Source organism: Chaetodon auriga, chromosome 7, assembly GCF_051107435.1.
Source record: "Chaetodon auriga isolate fChaAug3 chromosome 7, fChaAug3.hap1, whole genome shotgun sequence".
Lineage (NCBI taxonomy): Eukaryota > Metazoa > Chordata > Actinopteri > Chaetodontiformes > Chaetodontidae > Chaetodon > Chaetodon auriga.
In genome coordinates, this window is record NC_135080.1 from 12,110,385 (window position 1) to 12,129,036 (window position 18,652).

Sequence of the window (18,652 nt, forward strand, 5' to 3'; positions counted from 1 at the left end):
ATGGTGGCTGCTCTGGTAAACTTTGAATGTCATCGAGAGGGTCACAGTGAAAATCTCCCTCACTGAAATGTGCAGAAATTGTAGTTTCCGTCTCAAAGTTCTCCCTAATCTGCGTCTTTGTTCATACACTGGCATGTTAAAGATGCTGTTTGAGGACTTTGCTCTGCTGCATGCTCATGAAACTGTAATACTGTGGCTTTGTTAATGCCAGATCCTCCCTCCTCTCGGGAGCCACCGCAGCCTCCACAGATTGAAGCTTGATTCCGGAATCTATCATCATAAAAGACAGACAGAACAATCCGTCTTGTGAATTAGGCCTTTAACATTTTTACTGCTGTCACACTTAGCCCCGTCTGATTCGTCTGGACCGACAGGGCTCCAAACACACAGGGAGGGAGTGTAGGAAGGGGTACTAAGAATGTTGCCATGGTAACCCCTCGCCATCCTGCTCCCTCTTAGTGTCGTCATGGAATTAATAGGAGATGGTGATGCTGATAGTTGCTATGCACCATCTGTATTAGTAATCTACCTCTAATAGCAGCTCCTAACTGACTGATTAAAAAGTAAAACAGCACTGGCTGTATTTTTACATGGAGTTTTATTTTGTATGCTGTTGTTTGCTAGCAGAATTTCTTTCATTTGGACCAAAGCTACCACAAAACTGTCCAATATATAGGCCATCTATTCTAACAGTGACCTAGCTGCAGTATCTCAGATACTTTGTCCTGCCTTTGACTCACTGTTTACAAATGTCCGCTATCATGTTCCTGAACTCTAATCATAGGAGGACGATAAACACTGTGTTAGACACACAAAAGATTGGGCTAATATTAGCAGACTGACCTGATTGATTACAGTAAATTTAATTACACTGGTTATCAAAGTAAATTGATTGATAAAGCAAGTCAGCTTAGTGAAATCAGGCGTGAGGCTAATTCAACATATTGTTTGAAGAGCTGGTTCGTAAACCAGCAGGAGTCCGTTAATGCCAGAGATATAACTCAGATAAATGGACGTTTTCGGTTTCTCTCCCTCTCCGTCTTGTCTCTGAGGCTGGCAGAGGAGTGTGGGCGGCCATACCAGCTGGGATCAGAGGGATGGAGAGGGCTGTAAGCTCGCTCTGCCTCTAATAAATTTATAACACCTCCTAGTGTAAAACAGCCCAAGATGCTTTCACTGTTTTATTTTCACGCTATTAGTAGAATTTGAAAGTCAGCAATAATTGTTCTATGGCCATCTGGCTTTTACATAGTATTTCTGTGTTGGTCATCTGTTATTTGTGGAGTTTTATTATTTATATCTTTTAGTAACACTGCAACTTGTGAATTTTTATGATGCTTCATGCATGTGGTAGTCACTTTGTGTTTTCCTAATTTATATCCAGACTGTGTAGTTCACCATTTTCACTTGTGTCAAACTTTAAATCACTGATATAGTCTGCATATTGAGCCTATTTCACTTACTTTTCCTAAGTCTGTAGGCTTCGCTCTGTGAATGTTGAGGTCTGTTAATGGTCTGTAAGAGTAATGTGAACACAGTAGGTCAGCAGCCTTAATGAGACTAAAAAGATGGAACACATGCTGTCATGTTTGTAGGAGGTCTCTCTTTCCCTCCCTCCCTCTTTCTCTCTTCCTCTCTCTCTGACTGTATGTCTCTCTCTCTCTCTCTGTGCGTGAGCGGGTGTTACTGAACATACAGTGATTGTTAGTAAGAGCCAGTGAGGCATCTGTATTATACCAGAGACTCATTTAAAGAGAGCTGTGCTGGGTCCACACAGAAATCAAGGCATACAAGTCACACTAGGTCAGCTCACCTGAAGACTGAAGCTATCTCTGTGTGAGACATGGACTGTCACAATGTAAGTAAAAGCTTCAGTTTAACTTTTTTAATAGATTCATTTTTGTCGTTTTTTGCTGCTTTTCAGTTTGGTAGGTATAGGTGCACATACAGTTAATTGGGTAACAGTTTGTTGTTAACTAACAGTGTTTGGTTGTCCTCAGGCAGCACACTGCTGTGTGTTGTTGTTTTTGTCCTTTTACTAGACTAAGATATATAGTATGTTAACCATAATTATGCCTCACATGGTAGATTTTTTACAGAATATTTAACACATAAAGTCAGTAAGCCTCTAGGGTTATATGGCTGAAGTAATTTTGTTCAGCTTTCAAGCTGTTTTCATAATACATGGATACTAGTACAGGAGTTTTGCATCAATGTTTCAAATCAGTTTGTGTCAGATTATGTCTAAGGACCCTGACACATTAAAAACAGTAAGACCCCTGAGAAGGTGTGTAGCCAGCAAAATCTAGTGCATCAGTCAGACATCTCTGCTGCAAAAGAGCTGGATTCTGGCTGCTCAGTGAGCAGTCAGACAGAGGGGCTAATGAATGCATGGCTGAACAGGTGGGTGGTCACACTCCTACACTGGAGGGGTTTCACTGGAGACATGATGCACTGCTTCACCAAGGTAGTGGGATGACAGTGGGCTCATTCTGTGGGCTGCCTTTGTATGAAATGTCAATCTGTTATCCATAAGCAAAGCACGGGGCGTAGCCGATATGTGTTCGCCACAGAATTTGGATTGGTGTTTACATAACTCGTCGACAGCCTTGGCGCTATTCCACTGACACTTTATGACAAGCCAGAATTTCTCCTCTGCCTACATCCTGTTTCCTTTGGGACAGTGGATGCTGTACTTTCAGTCACTGAATGAGCTGCTGGTGTCGACTACAGCAGCATTTTTCGCTGGGTCATCCTTTTCCCTCCTGGTTGCAGAGCGTGAACTTATTTTTTTCCTTGAAAGAAATGTTAAGCCTAACACTTTTTTAACCATGCCTCCAGTTTATTTGAAATGAGCAGAATTAGTTATGAGATTATCGGATATGATGCACTCTTTTTACACCAACCTTGTTTATTAGGAGCTTTATTTTGTTTTATGAACAGTGATCTTATAATCTCAGCTCTGTTTGGGAATTCATCCAATCTTTTATTGAATAACCAGTTTTATGGCTTAAAAAAAAAACCTTTCCATGTTTAACACACAGCAGATGATAGTCATTGCAAATTAGGCTGACTCAGACATGTGTTTGACAGCAGTGTATTATACAGTGTATGACGAGAAGCAGAGAGAAAAAGGAGGCAATGTAGGTTATTGACCTCTTGAGAGCCTCACTGATGTCATGTAATAAGGGTGAGCCACTTGGCAACAAGCACACATCCCTCGCTGTCTGAAAGATGGTGTTGTGTACTGTTACAAAATATGCTGTCGCAATTTGTTGAGACTTAGATTCTCCCACCGATGTTCCAGGAAAAAAAGAACATCCTGGCATGATCACATAACGTGCTGCCCTTCCATGATAAACTACTACTTTTTGGTCCTCTCAGCAGGAGGACTGCAGCCGACCCCAGGAGGAGGAGGACATCATGGACATCCCCCTGGATGACCCAGAGGCCAACAGGGCTGCTGCCAAGATCCAGGCTGGCTTCCGAGGCCACATGACCCGTAAGAAGATGAAGCCGGAGGACAAAGCAGAAGGGGAGGAGGTGAGCAGCACTGGGGATGTGCTCAACGGCAGCCAGGGGGACACAGGTCAGTGGTGTAGATCCATGGGATAAGACTAGGTCACATAATGCCGTTAAAGAGGGCATTATGGCTAGTGACTGTAAGGATCATAGCAGAGGCTCCCATCAGAAGCTGTAACTACAGCACGTAACAAGAGGTAAGTGATGGAGAGCAAAGGCGTCTTATCTGACCTTACACAGAGCCTTGTGTGTCTTGTGAGAAACATAGAAAAGGCTTTTAGTAATGGTTTGGCAGGCAAGGGTCTAAACCAGGTAAGGCAGACCAACAGGGAGCAGGCAAGAATCAAAGTCCAATAATGCAGGAAAAGTCGAAGAAAACAAAGTAAAAATCAACATCATGGGAGAATAAACACTAAGAAAATCACTAGGAGCAAAAACACAAGGAAAAGGCTGGAACACGAGACAGCAAGGTACGAAGACGAGCAAGGGAGCGAGGGAAAAACAGACTTAAACAGACCAGGCCGAGAAAGCTAACGAGGGACAGGTGAAACTAATCAACAATCACAAACGTGGGGGAAAACACAAAGACAGGAAGTTACTGAAGTAAGCAGGGAGGTAAGTATTTAAGAAAGACAGACCAGAGGAGTGTAACACTATAAACTACAATTAAATAAGTTGTCACAGTTCGATGTGTTAAGGGTTTTGTGCATGTTGATTGAGCATTAGCCTTGGTTTTAGAGGTGTCCCATTTTAAGGTCGAACACTTGAGCTTAATGCAGGAACACAAGCCGATTTACCATTTTACACACTATTAAAAGAAACCATTTAAAAGCTACAAACTCCTGCTACATTATTAAATACACCTATTAGAGCCCCTTATGGGTTATCCCTAGTGTGATTAATGCAATACATAACTGAATGACTCATTTAATTACCCCATAGGGTCTCCAGCAACAGATGATTGATTCTTTCAGTTATTTTTTCCATCATAGGGGTTATAAATGAATCCGCTCGTAGATGTGCCGTTGTCGCTGAGGAGAAAAGACATTTGCCAGACTTCAGTTTACCTGGAAAATGTCAAGTTACAGTCCCACTGTGTTTTCCTATATTAATTTTATACAGCTGTGGGCGAGGAAATAGTTATTTGTCAAAAAATGTTTTTTTGCGCTCCTGATGGCGTCTGTTATTTAATCTCAAGCAAGGATTTGATTTTATGGGTTTACGAACTAAAATCATACATCTCTGAAAAGGACAATGCTTAAAAAAACAAAGTCGTCACAGTTTAAAATCACAGAAAATGTTAATGTCTAAAATATAACTCCACATAAATACATCAGATATCCACACAGGTAGACGTGTTAACCAGATTCTTCTGAGAAGTCAATCTTTATTTTCAGCCCTCAAATTTTCACCTTTTCTTCTAAGACGAAGCAGCATTTTCTTCGGGGACGCGGCTGACACAAGGGATCCTCGTCAATGACTCTCCCTAACCCAGTTGCTGGCTGCCTTGCCTCCTTATGTAGGAGATGTATTTATAGCTCCAGGTGCATTAGGTACAGTATATGCTTCAGAGGGCCAAGCAGAATTAATGGACCTGTCGGACTGGAACAGAGCATTGCAAACACCTCCCATTGGGGGAGACCCCCTTTCCACAACAGAATTGGGTTTTTGAGCTCATCAGTTGTGTCAGCCAAGTTCTCAAGTACTCTAAAACTTGGAAAGTAAATTCTACAATTCGCATCACGGAAAGTTCCCCTTCCTTCGAAAACAAGTAGCAACTCAATAAGTCTTCAAATGTATTTCCATAATAGATCCACCCACAAGGAACCTTACAGCTTGTGGCCATGCACCTTGACGACAGCAGAGTATACAGAAACTGTTCTTTCCAGGCTCCGCAGTGCTGAACCACGCCTTGCCTATTTCTGTTTTTAGAGACAGGAGGATCGGGGGCAGTAGAGAAAGACGACACATCTGTGCCAGAGCAGTGACACCCCTGTCCTGACCTGGATGAAGAGAAAGAGGGGGAAGCAAGGTAGCGAGAGATGGCTGGCATAAGCCGGCTGGGCTGGCTTTCAGGCACACCTTTTTACCACAGGAGTCATTTTCTTTTTCAACACAAATTAGCAGTAGAAAATGACAATTTTGAGGGTGTGTTATGTGAATTTTGTGAACTTTAACACTCCTTCTCTGCTTTCTCCAGCAGTACGGATGTCTTTGACCCAGAATTTGCAACTCACTGCATGTACTTGTGAAACTTCTGGTAGTGTGCTAGTTTTTAGATGATGATCTGTGAATGTGAAAATGAATGTCCTCTAAATGCTAAACAGGGCTTATTTTGGATGGATCAGTTCATACCATCTGTGTATAAATCCTTGTACGCATCAACATTATGCTTTGCGTAGTTAGTGGCTTGAATTATTTATTTTGCATTGTTTTCTGGTGTGCTTGTATCTTGACTATTATTGATCTATTTGACTTGCTTACAAAAATGATTAAAATGTCAAAAACATCAAAATTGGGGTAGCTATGTATGTTCTGTTTATAAGTTACTTATTTCAGATCGCAATTGCCTTGATTCTGTTTTCCGATCACATGATAAGTAAGTTCTCTTTCCACCTTTTCAAGGATTTTCTATAAATCTGATCTTCCAGAACAGAAAGCATGCAGTAATTACACTTTTTTCACAGTTGCATTTGGTACATCTTTACCTTATGAGACACTGGTTCAATATGCTCTGTTGTTGTGTTGGTGGGTTTGACTTGTTAAACCAGGTGTGTGAAATTACAATGTCAGCGTTTGCGGAGCTTTCATGCTTTAAAACTAACTGAATAGTACACTGCTGAACTTTGCTGTAGAGTCCTGGCATTACACTAATAAATCCACCTTAAATATACGGTGCAATGTCTGTGTTAAACGTCATTAATTAAAGTTCAAGCATCTGTCACCTATTCCTCAACTGTGTGGTAAAGTTGAGCCTCTTCATGACAGCAGCCAAGGCTGCTCATTTTTCTTTTGTCAGCGCAACATAAGCAGAGCTGCTAATTGGAAAGAGCCATTTTCATGAAGCTGCAGCAATGTTTTGTCTCCCGCGTGGCTCTCTCGCACAAGGAATCTCATGAATAATTCATCACGTAAAACTCTGCATTCCTCATATATACTAACTACCAGTTTCACTGGATGAATCAATTGAGTTTTTACGAATAATAACAGCTAGTGGATAAGTCAATTGAAATAATTACACTGTATGAAGCTGCTGAGCATTAAACTATAAAGTGATTTCATCCTATCAACAGGTGCATTGTCATAAACAATTCCAACACCGAGTGACACGTGTACCTGTCGGATATTTAGCAATACATGGCCGACCTTTCTTGCAATAAGGCAGTTTAAATCACAAAAGAACAATGCAATTTTTGCTTCATTTGCCCAGGCAGTCTTGCTTGCTTTATGAGAAACAGGCTAGAGCATCTTCAGTCTCCCAGTGCTCCCACTCAGCCCACCTACACACATCTGAGCCATACAGCACTCTGCACAAATTCAAACTGCACATGCATTCTCACACAGGAAAAACACAACCCATACTTTAGTATGCAGATCCCACTCAAGTCACTCATTCTCACTGTGATGCACACACACAAACACACACACGCACACACACGGGTTGCTGGCTGTGTCACCAGCTGTAGAGACAACCGATGTGAGTTTTGCTGTCAGTGGTTTTTGCAAAGCCAGAGTGCAAAGCACTTCCTTCTCAGGCTGACGTTCCTCCTCCGCCGCGCTCTCATAAATATCCTCTATGGGTTTTATATGGACCTATTCTCTTTTCTCCTACTCAGTCCCAGAGGTACCATGGCCATGTTCGCCTGTCTCTTTAATGACTGTGGGTGAACAATCAATAATCTGCACACCTCCAAACATAGCACAACACCCACTTGGTGCTGTAGATTGAATTCTGAGAGTGAGGGAAAAGACATATTTTCCAAAAAAAAAAAAAAAAGAGTCTGAAAATCATGTTAGTTGGGGTCTTCATAGATTCTCATGAGGGTCATGGGAGCGAGTCTGCAGCCTTAAACTTAAACCGCAGTGAAGTAGAGAATAACAGTTCTGTCCCTTTAACAACATGATAAGCTGAATGTGGACTATTTTAGGAGTAGATCATATGAAAGATCAGCTTGGTTGGTTTGTTCTCTTTCTCAGACAGCTTGTCAGTGAGAGAGAAAAAAAAGTGGTCTCCTGGGTGATAATTAAAGATGAAAACGTCAGGACGAACAGCAGGGGGCGCAATTATCTTCTTTCCAGTGGTTATGCCACTGTCCTCGCCATCTTAGGAGATGCAGCGTCTTTAATATGAAGTAGGTTACACGATGTGGCGGTAATGAGGGGATATAAATGAGAGGATTTTAGTGCCACAGCTTCATAAACAACAGCTGATAGAAGACGGTGACACTGCAAGAGAACGAAATCCAAATGTGCGATTGTAAAGGTACATTTTACCACATCTGTATGTCTGAGTCACACACGATGACATCAGTGTTGTGGACTAAATGGTTTCTGTCAGCACAGTCACCCAAACCGACTGAGGCTCAGGCCGTGTCTGCGCTCCCTCTCTCTTCCTCTATTGACTGAAAATAGTCCCCCCGTGATTTAAGAGTGTGTTTGAAGATGAGAGGAAGAGGGAGGTGCTGCTTTTACCGAGGGCAGAGGTGGAGGGGAGAGTTCGGCTTTGATGGCCCACCACACAGGAGTCTGAGGCCCGGGAGAGTGCTGGTGAACAGCAGATGTTCCCACGTTCCTGCAGCTTTCTATCAGCCCTGCTTCCTCCTCTGCATAAAACCTCGCTTTGTTGTCAAACAAAATGCTCTTAAAAAAAACTCAAAACAAAGACTGTTTTCTCAAAGTGGGAGAGATGACTTATAATGCAACTGAGTCATCGGTGCATCCGAGATAATGCCCTGATCTCTAATAGAAAATGACTGATGTAACACACGGGGATTTTACACATTACATCTGATATGATGAAAAGTGGCAGAGCAGCTTTATAGAAAATTAGAACACCACGGTACACTGGCAGCCGGGAGAAAGATCGTTTACTAACATCTTGTGACCCACGTGTTGCACTAATTCTTTGTTTTTCACATGCATGGTGGGTATTTAAATGAGCAAAGTGTAGTTAAGAAGCGAGAACTTCAGTGTCAGTGCATGGTGAACACTGCTGATGGCAGGTTTGTCTCCTTCTCTTCATTTCTCCATCAGCTCACTGTCTTAATGTAGCTTTTACGCCACCTAGAGGACAAAGCAGGTACAAAAACTTTCTTTTCTACTTGTTTCCTTTATTTGTTGCGCATTTTAGCATGTAGTTCTCAGACAGGTATAGCACCTTGAATCCTGCTACACCTGACAGCCACTGAACTGCAGCAAGTAGCTGAAAAAGCTTTGTGTTCGTACCAGCCGTAGGGTTGGTTGCCCAGTGACAAATTGTGAGTTTATTGTGAGGCTCCAGTCCGGAGAGGAGTTTGCACAATGTGGGAAATGTGGGCCAAAGTGGGGGGAAGTGAGTTGTTTTTCAGACTCAGACATTTCAGGGCTTTAAGTGGGCTGCTCTTAGCGCCGCTGTTTTGGCTGAAGTACAGTGATTCTTCCCAGTAGGGATTCTTGCAGCTCAACTCAATATTGAATTCAGCTTTTTAATGGTTTACTTAGCATGCCAACAAAAAAAAAGAAAAAACTTTGAAAAATAACAGAGACTTTAAGAAAAAAACCCGCCTAAAAAAGCAAACACTATTTTCTTTGAGCGCCTTTCTGAAAGGGCAATGTGGAGTGGAGGACAGGAGCTCATCTACACTATGTCTCTGTCTCATACACACACACACACACACACACACACACACACACACACAGTTGGCTGTTGTTGGCAGTGACTGGGGTGCTGTGAGGAGAGTGGGGCTCAGTGTGACCAGGCAGAGGCCAGTGTTGCAGGCAGGCAGGCAGTGGAAAGAGTGTTGAGCCGCGGAGACGTGCCCGGGGTGGATAAACCATGCTCACTAAGTGGGAGAAAGACTCTGCCCAGGACACAAGATGAAGGTGGAGAGGAAGACCTCCTCTACAGGCAACACTTTTACTGACATTCCTCCACTACTGACGCTCTTTGGCCTCCTCCTCCTCCTCCTCTTCACAGGTAAGCCCAAACATTTGTCAGGGCAGAGATTAAAGGATTCCCTCTGAGGCTGTGCTGTCTTCCAGATGACGGCAAAACAAGTGGATTTTGGTTCACTTGTGAATTTGTGGCAGTTTATTAAGAAGCAAACAGAAACCTGTTCGGGCCCATTATCAGCAATCATTTCAATTAACATCTTTGTACACTGTCTTACACCCTCCGCTTCATTTCTTTGTTCATATTAATTCTGTCACTTACAAAACAGATCAAAACTCTTATTCTTCTTGAAGTTAATCCAGCTTAGGTTAGTCGCAGATGTTTTTTCTTGTCCTTGTGTTACACGGGCTGGCGGCACAATGGATTCGTTCATGGGTGGCGCTCGATATTGGGCCCCCATCGCCAGCTGAAAGGAGCCTGGAGTGGTCATTGTAGGTGTGTGAGAAGGAGCTGTGTAGGTTAAGTGTGATGATATCAAGCTTTGTGGGGAGCTGCTGAATAGGGCAAGACCTGCTTTTATTTTGAGTGTGGGAAGCTTTAGATGATTTCATCTGAGGGGTAAAGCGATGTCAGAAGTTTAGCAAGCGGTGATTTTGGTTGAAAAATGCGTGATTTAATTTCACGGCCGTACCATGGGCCCAGTTTACCCAGCGCGGCCAGTTTTGGTGGAATCACTGGATCCTGTGTCAATCTCCAGCTTCACCAGTGACAAAGAGTTTCTCTCTCCCTCTCTCACTCTCACTCACTCTTTTTCGAGGGAGGAAACTAGCTCCAACAATCGTGCCCTTTGTCTTATCGCCCTGGCAACCCCTGTCAGGCGGACCAAATGGTTACCACGGCAATGAGGCGATGCCCTGCTAACTGGCTCGCTGCAAAGAATAGCGAGCAGCGCAGACTCCTTCTCTCCTCCCTCTCTCCTCCCTCTCCTCTAGGCTGATCTTTCTATCACCGAGGCCTAACAGTAGGATGCCCCTCACAGGCACTGGGCCAGTGTTTGGACCTCCATGTGTCCAGCTACAGCTGAGTTATAGGAGCCTCCGCTGTGAACATAATAGCTTTGCTGTGTTTGGTTTCCAAGACAGGGCTCCTCCATAAAGGCTGAAATGTGGCTCAAACTGTAATACCTTATCCTTCTAGCCCTGTGGGGGGTGGAGGATAATTGAGGAACACAAATCAAAATTAGTGCATTGCTTGTTCACTATGAGGGGTCATGGGGAAGTCCGGGGGGGGGCTGAGAAACAGATTACTGATCAAGACGTGATCGTCACAGACAAATAGTGTTAAACTAAGAAAAATAAAAGGGGTCTGAATTATAGAAATGTGTTATTGCTTATATCCAAAATGAGTGTTTTTGTTTGTTTTTTTGCAGTATATGAACAGATAATATTATCTATACCTGTGAAACTGATCGTCTCATTCAAATGGCTTGTGAATAATCACTTTCACCTAATCTAAACTATTCAAAGTCAGCGGGTTTTATTGGTTATAAACTGTTTCTCATATAGTAGCATAAACTTTTCATCAGTGGTGGAAAATGTTTGAGAAAAATAGTGTAGACATAATGGAAAAATGTTTCAATTACCAGTGAAGTGTGGACAAAGGCAGCCTCTGCATACTTGGGTCGGATTTATTTTAAATTAGGTTCAAGTATTACACATGCCTGCATTGGACCTCAGTTTGCAAAGTCTTCTTTTTCCATGTTTTTAGGCCCTCTTTTATCTTTTATCTTTTATCTTTTATCTTTTATCTTTGCATTGCATTGTGAGTGTGGTGATCATGTCAATGTCCCACTCAGTGATGTAAATCACCAATTAACAATGAAACATTACAAATGTTGGGCTTACTGAACAGTATGTTTTACAGGTAAAACCAATGCCACACATGAACAAATGACTACAGAAACTAAATAAATGGTGAAACAGTTACAATATCTAAATGCATAATGCAGCAGGGGTGGAATCAATTAAGTCTGACAAACAGGAATATTCAAATAAAATGAATCTTAATATTGTATTTACACTGTTTCTGTGTAAATGTACTTTGTTATCGCATCGGGCCACTGTATCAATGTCCTCCGTGTTTGTTCTTGTAGTAATGTTAGTGATTAGTGTAGCAATAATTAGTGTGTTTCTGCACACATCCTTTATTCTGTGTGAATAGTTGATTCCTCTCATCTCTGCCCACTGGCGGAGCATCAAAGGCTGCAAAGTGTTTATTCTCTGTCCTCGAACAGCCCCGTACTGTCCTTATTTCCCTCTCTGTCTGCTATTCAGTTCGAGACCTCACCACTGTCTCTTTGCCTTTCCTCCAGGTGAGGTGTCAGGGGTGAATGTGACCAGCCAAACCCAGGTGGTGAGGGGCACGGTGGGCAAAGAGGCCCTCTTGTCCGTCAGCTACTCCAGCAGCAGCGCCGACAAGCCCGTAATCAAGTGGCAGATAAAGAGGGACAGAGAGAAACCCATCACTGTCGTGCAGTCCATAGGAATAGACATCATAGGGACCCTGAGGCCGGAGTACCGCAACCGCATCCTGGTGTTTGAGAATGGGTCTCTGCTGCTTCACAATCTGCAGCTGTCAGACGCAGGGGCGTACGAAGTGGAGATCTCCATCACTGATGACACCTTCACTGGAGAGCACTACATTGAGCTCACTGTGGATGGTATGAAGAATCATTTTCCTTTTAAGGAGCTGGCGTCTCTTGTATTTCAAAACATCTGAGCAATCAGAGGAGGACGCTGAAGAGGAGTTAAGAGCTAAAAGAAAATCAATACAAGTTGAAAATGCATGATCTCACCCAAGAGAGTGTAATTGTAATGCTGGAGTTTAGTTTTTCAGAACACGATACAGACTGATTCACAGTGTTCTTCTTATATAACCGGAGGTCAACCAGCCTCTCATGTCCCCCTGTGTCTTTGTCCTGTCGTCCCCCTCAGTTCCTGTGTCCAAACCTTACATCCAGATGATGGCCTCGTCTGTCCTGGAGTACAGCGAACACTTTAACCTCCACTGTTCTCACGATAACGGCACAAAGCCCATCTACGGCTGGCTGAAAGGAGGCAAGGTGCTGACCAATGACTCACGCCTGCTGCTCTCACATGACCAAAAGGTGCTGACCATCTCACGCGTTCTGATGTCAGATGATGACATATACGCCTGCACGGTGGAGAACGCCATCAGCAGCATGAAGAGCATCCCTGTCAAGCTCACAGTCTACAGTAGGTGGCATGTTACACCGGTAGGATCTCAAGTCATACAAGTTTACATTAAGGATGAAGAGATGGTGGTACAGTTTGTGGCACTGGTGGAATGATGCTATAAGTCTTAATCTAAGTAGTAACTGCAGCTGTTGGATAAATGCAGTTCTGTAAAAAGCTGGTCAAGGTTGCATGAAATAAAAAGAATTAAATTAAGTACCAGTACCTCAGAACTGTTACCTTCCAGCACTGGCACAGGTCTAATAAATCAACCAATATGAAAATGTCTAAATATCCTGAGAATCCAGTGGTGGGATGTAATAACAACAAGTCCTCAAGTACTGCACTTCAGTACAAATTCAAGGTACTTATACTTGAATATTTCTATTTAATGCAACTTCTATGGCGCTATACATTATAGGTAAATATTGTACTCTTTGCTTCACTACAGCTTTAGTTACAACTCAGTTCCCAGATTACAATTTTCAACGCTTCCTGTCCAGTGAAAACCTTGTATCTCAAAATATGTTGATTTTGAATGTGAATGTTTGTGATAAAGGATGGATGAAGCATGAATTGTTTCTTTATGGGTTGTGGGTCGTTACACGTGGTCCTCACAGGACAGCGACACTACAAACATGATGATTTTATAGAATATGATGCATTGCTGTAGATTAAACTAACCAACAGTATAGTAGTACTATTAGCACTGTAAGCACCTTTTGTTTACAGTACTTACATAGCTTTACTTAAGGAAGGTTGTGAATGTGGCACTTGTAGTGGAGTATGCTCACAGTGTGTTCCAATTAAAGGATCTGAATACGTCGTCCACTACTCTAAGCGTCTAATTACAAAAACTGTACATATTTCAGCTCATTGTTCAACAACCATCCATTTTCAGTAGCTCACAGAAGCAATTATCATCACATGCTGACCCATACACAAGCATGCCCGCCTCTCTAACAATGCTGTTTACAACAAGTGCAAATCCAGGCTGAGTGCAGCAGAGTTGGCCCAGAGCGGCTGTTACTGGGCGCCAGTATAGAGCCACATGTCAGGCTGAGAGAGAGGGAGAGGCCGTCTAATCCAATGAATGGACAGTTATTTATGAGGACGGAGCAGAAAAAGACGGCAGGTGGGGAGGACGCTTTGCCTCAGTGGAGCTCAGTAATCCTGACTTCATTATTTCAGTACTGTGATGTGCTGCATGAGGAGACAGCTACAGGCCCTAAAACTGCTTCCTATTCCCTCTGCATGCACGGCGGCACGGCACAAAGTCTCAAAGTGACTCCCCTAATGTGCTGCTTCACTGCAACTTATTCATGCCAGCACGCTCAAAAGACTTGGCAAACAGTGTGAAAAAAATCATGCGTTCTGCATCCTCCATATCCTGTCAATGTTTTATTATAGGCTCACAGTCTGAAAATAAAAGAAGTGAGAAATTATTTCCTCGAAGATGCAAACCTTACTTTTTCCACTGCATGCAATGTATTTGTAAAGCAGGTCCAGCTTTGAAGTTATGTGAGAGCGGTCGTCTTGCTGTTGCTGACACAAAATTCTCCATCTTTCTGTCTTTCTTCCTCTCTTTGTGTTCTCATCTACCTCTCTGTATCACTCTGGTTCAGGACGGAGCTCGCTATATATCATCCTGTCCACCGGTGGCATATTCCTCCTAATCACCCTGGTGACTGTGTGTGCCTGTTGGAAACCGTCCAAGTGAGAGTTACTCTTTCTTTCTGTCCCTCGTTTCCCTCTCCTCTCTCCCTCCTTCTCTTTCTTCTTCTCTCTCCCTCTCTCTCTCTCTCTCTCTCTCTCTCATTGGCTTTTATATCGCCCTTCAACATGTGACTTGAATCTCAAGTAGCTAAAAAGTGTCTCCATACTCTGAACATTAAACACAGTGACCCGTCGCTTGCATGAACTGCCATTTGGCTGCATGTCTGCATGTGTTTTAAGCTGTTTTTTTTTTTTTTTTTTTTCTCTCCTGCTACAGACAGAAGCATCGACCCGTCCCCCAAAGAGCTCCAATCTATGTGGAGCACAGTGAAAATGGCCATGATGGTGAGCAAAAGTTGCAGCTGTTCGTCTTTGAATTTGAACAACACCTTTAAATGTTCATCATATTGTAATTAACCTTTAAAACATGTCAAGCAGGGCTCAAGGATAATTTCACCCAGTACAAAGTTAATTATTAACTATATGATATATCTTCTGCAGTTGATGTAGTTCCCAAACCGACTACCCTTGGTCGAAGGAGTCCCATGCCTCTTTATGTTCTCAATGAAGATGTAAGTCTCTCTTTTATTTTCTAAATTTTCATTTGGCATCTATGTGAGCCACTGACATAGCATTTATATCTTTCTCATGTTCACCATCTAAGTTTAACGCATCAGCTGAGGCTGATGAGAATGTCATTAGTTTTATTGGCAGCCTACATTAATCATAAAAATTCATATTTGGACCACTTGATGGTGCTCAACGAAAAGTTAAATGATCATCAAAGCTGTTGAAATACTCAGGTAAAAGTACAACTGCCTTGAATTTGTATTTAAAATATACTCACCACTGACAAGTAGACAGACTTGTACTACATTGCAGGAGATCTTAAGTCTTTACTTGCTCTTGTGAAGCGTGAATTTGCATAACACTGCTCATCATAGTCAGAAAGATTCATTAATGTCTGCACACACTTTAGCTCACTCCATCCAATAGTTTTCAAAATATTTCTCTAAAAGCCAAAATTGACAGCCTGCCGGGGTGCTGGAGGTAAAGTCAGGGGACCACCAAAGTCTTTAGATTCATCCTCTGAGATGACAGAGATGCTGCCATCATTGCATTTTTTTTTTTTTTTTTTTTTTTTTTACAAATACAGCTTCATTAAACACCACAGCTGCTGGTGATTTTAACATATGTATCTCCATCTTGTTTCAGGAGACTCTGGAGCGTTTGGAAGAATGTTCTAACAATGCTGTCAGCCAATCAGAAATAAGTATCCCTGCTACCTATGCTCCAGTCCTTCCCCACTCCTCCAACAGGACTGAGCGGCCCATCTGGTCTACCCCACGCAGATACCCCCGCAGCCCCTCTCCGCTGGCACAGCCTCTCCCACAGACCTTTCCAGGCCCTCCCCCACGCCCCATCCGCTCACCCGCTCACTCCCCCGGGTCGTCTCCACGTAGTTTCAGTCCGATAAGAAAGGTCCGTCCTCCAGTAGGCATCCCAACCAGCCACCTGCCTGTAGAGGCAGAGTGTCCAGACCCTGATCAGACTCAATGTCCCCTACAGCAGTGACAGCTGCTTGGATGTATGTGTTCCCTCTGTGATTATGTAAAGTACATGTATAGTTTGTTGGTCTTGTGTTGCATCCTGCCATGAGGATAATGGATTTGATGCAGCAGGGAAAGAGATGAGTTCACTCTCAGCTAACTCTATGTCTTTTTCTTCCATTATTTATCATCTGTTTCTCTATGGCTATGCACAGTATTTCTGTAGTGTTTTGATGATATCCTGTCGTATGAAAAGTCATATTCTGTCCACCAGCATGTAGTATATCATGTATATGATGCTGAGACAGTAAAGAACTTCCAGCTCTGGCGTACATATGTTTTACCTCTTGATGAATTATGAATTTTGCAGAGAACTTTTGATAAGTTCCCATAGTACATATCTAAGTTAATAGTTTTGCGACATGTTTTTCTTTTGAACAATTAAACCACAATTTGTACTCTTATTCAACATTAGGTCGTCACATAACCTAAGGTAATAAAAACTGTTTGAATAGTTTGTAGTTTGTCATCAATTTTGTGACATTCTCCACCACAACCCAGCCAAAAAACATTCACTTTAGACTAATGCTCTTTTATACAGTATAAATTTATTCAGAGCTTCACACACTATACAACAAAGTAATAACACAAAGTAGAATTGCTTTACGTTCTCCTGTTTTGTGAAGGAGATCGATGAGATCCGCCATTCTTCAGGGTGGGTGTAATTCCCGTCTTGTCCATTAGGTGTCGCCCACACATTTCTTTTAAATATTGTATTAAGTGCACTTCGTTATCAGGAGGGAGTTCACAAAGACAGATTTACATGTAAATATATTTTACCTTTACCACTTTCCCTTTGTTTTTCTAAACCATTTAGTGTAGCAGCTGGCACAGTTTTAGAGTATATTCCACAATGCTATATGCTTCAGGCTTTGAGTGTGTTACTGCTGTTTTGCCCTTTTGATTTGCCTAAAGATGGTACCCATCAGCAGCTGGCTGATTAATGATAAATTACCTCTTGATCTTCAATTACTTGACATTTAAAGGTCAGTGAAGATCAAGCTTAAAAAAGAATAACACGTATGGAAATTTCGAGCTCATTAAGTTCAAGAGGAGGCTTTAAATTCAATGATGTGGTCAAGTAGGTTATATTTACAATCAATGTAATGCAGGCTGTACAATCATGTAGTTTCCAGTTGATTTTCTAACATAGTCTTGATTTGTATTGATTATGGGCAAACTGTTCCTGGAATAAATGCCTATTCAGTACACAGCAATTGGTTCCATGTATAAGAGTAATAATTACTAAATAGGGTTTTTCCACTGCACCAAAAAACAGCAGCAGGAAGCATGGAATAAACCATGATGGACCAAAATGAATAAAGATTAAAGGATGTCTGAACAGGATTCAGTTGTGAGGTACAGGCTCCTACAAGGCACAAGGTCCATCACTATTATCAGGATAATGTGTCCCCTTCAGAGGTCCAGCTGGACGTCTTTTGTCATGAAAATCTGTATGATTTTATTTAATGCTTTTATCCTGAAATGTATGTTCCGGCACTGAAGGTGTCTTTTGCTTATATAAGCAAATCAGATCCGCCTGTTTTGATCTGGGCTTTGCGGTCTTTGTTCTATTTGAAACACAATTTATTCCTTGGCACACAGACTCATGAATATACATACGGCATCACGGGCGCACACGAGCGCAGATGAGTGAGAATAAGCAAGTGGCTTACAGTAAGTGGAAAATTAAATGTCCTCAGATAATGAAAGTGGGCTATTTTTTTGAGCTTGGAAATTGCTTTTAATCTGTTTTGATCTCATATTTTTTATCAGTCTTGTAGTCTTGTTGTCCCCTCCTGTCCCACCTGTCTTGGCTTGGAAGCCAAGGCAGTAATTAGACTCTGGGGAGCCCGATCACATCTGTGTGCATACGGTACTGTACCTGTGTGTGTGTGTGTGTGTCCGTGTGGGGGGAGTAGGTGTCCTTTGAGTTGAACTGAGATGATGTATGATGCTCTTCATCCCTAATTAATTACCTCCTCCTGCTGCCTGGTCGAGCCTTCTCACTTGTCACACCAGCCTGTTGATGTGAAATTCCCTGGAGAGGAAGGTGACTTTATTGTTGGAAAGCTCTTATCCAACCTTTTGTGTCTCGGTCAGGACCTGCAGAGGCTCATAACAGGTAGTTCCCCATAGACCACCTAAGGTCTTTATTTAGGTCAATTGACAGCAAAAGAATATATATATTTTATATATATAATGCAATATGATGCAATGTTAAATATTAAACACATAAACTGGTCTTTTTGGCTCCAGCAGTGTGTATTTGGGGCCCCTTGCCACAGTTCAGATGTCTGTGAGTTGTATAGATTAAAATATTTGTCTCAGAGTTTATAAAGTAGTTGAAACTGACCCCACCTCAACCAGCTACAACAGTAAAATGCTTTTACACACTGATGCATCACTACTGACTATCTAACCATTGATTTATTATTGTAATCCATATCAGTCACAGG

The 18,652-nt window shown here is 42.3% G+C and overlaps 2 protein-coding genes across 4 annotated transcripts; both read left to right on the top strand.

The window, feature by feature from the left end:
• Positions 1–1,663: 1,663 nt before the first annotated feature.
• nrgnb (neurogranin (protein kinase C substrate, RC3) b) lies at positions 1,664–6,415 on the top strand. 3 transcript variants are annotated; one of them, XM_076735516.1, is made up of 3 exons: positions 1,664–1,858; positions 3,388–3,589; positions 5,455–6,415. In XM_076735516.1, the coding sequence occupies exons 1-3, from the start codon at positions 1,844–1,846 to the stop codon at positions 5,508–5,510; spliced, it is 273 nt and encodes a 90-aa protein (XP_076591631.1). In that variant the 5' UTR covers positions 1,664–1,843; the 3' UTR covers positions 5,511–6,415. The 3 variants fall into 3 exon arrangements, with proteins under 3 accessions (XP_076591631.1, XP_076591630.1, XP_076591632.1); XM_076735515.1 differs by having other exon boundaries at positions 1,671–1,858; positions 3,385–3,589; XM_076735517.1 differs by having other exon boundaries at positions 1,681–1,858; positions 3,388–3,543.
• A 2,900-nt stretch (positions 6,416–9,315) lies between these two features.
• hepacama (hepatic and glial cell adhesion molecule a) lies at positions 9,316–16,650 on the top strand. The gene is made up of 7 exons (XM_076736128.1): positions 9,316–9,697; positions 11,985–12,332; positions 12,607–12,888; positions 14,493–14,583; positions 14,861–14,928; positions 15,085–15,155; positions 15,799–16,650. The coding sequence occupies exons 1-7, from the start codon at positions 9,598–9,600 to the stop codon at positions 16,156–16,158; spliced, it is 1,320 nt and encodes a 439-aa protein (XP_076592243.1). The 5' UTR covers positions 9,316–9,597; the 3' UTR covers positions 16,159–16,650.
• The last annotated feature ends 2,002 nt before the right edge of the window (positions 16,651–18,652 follow it).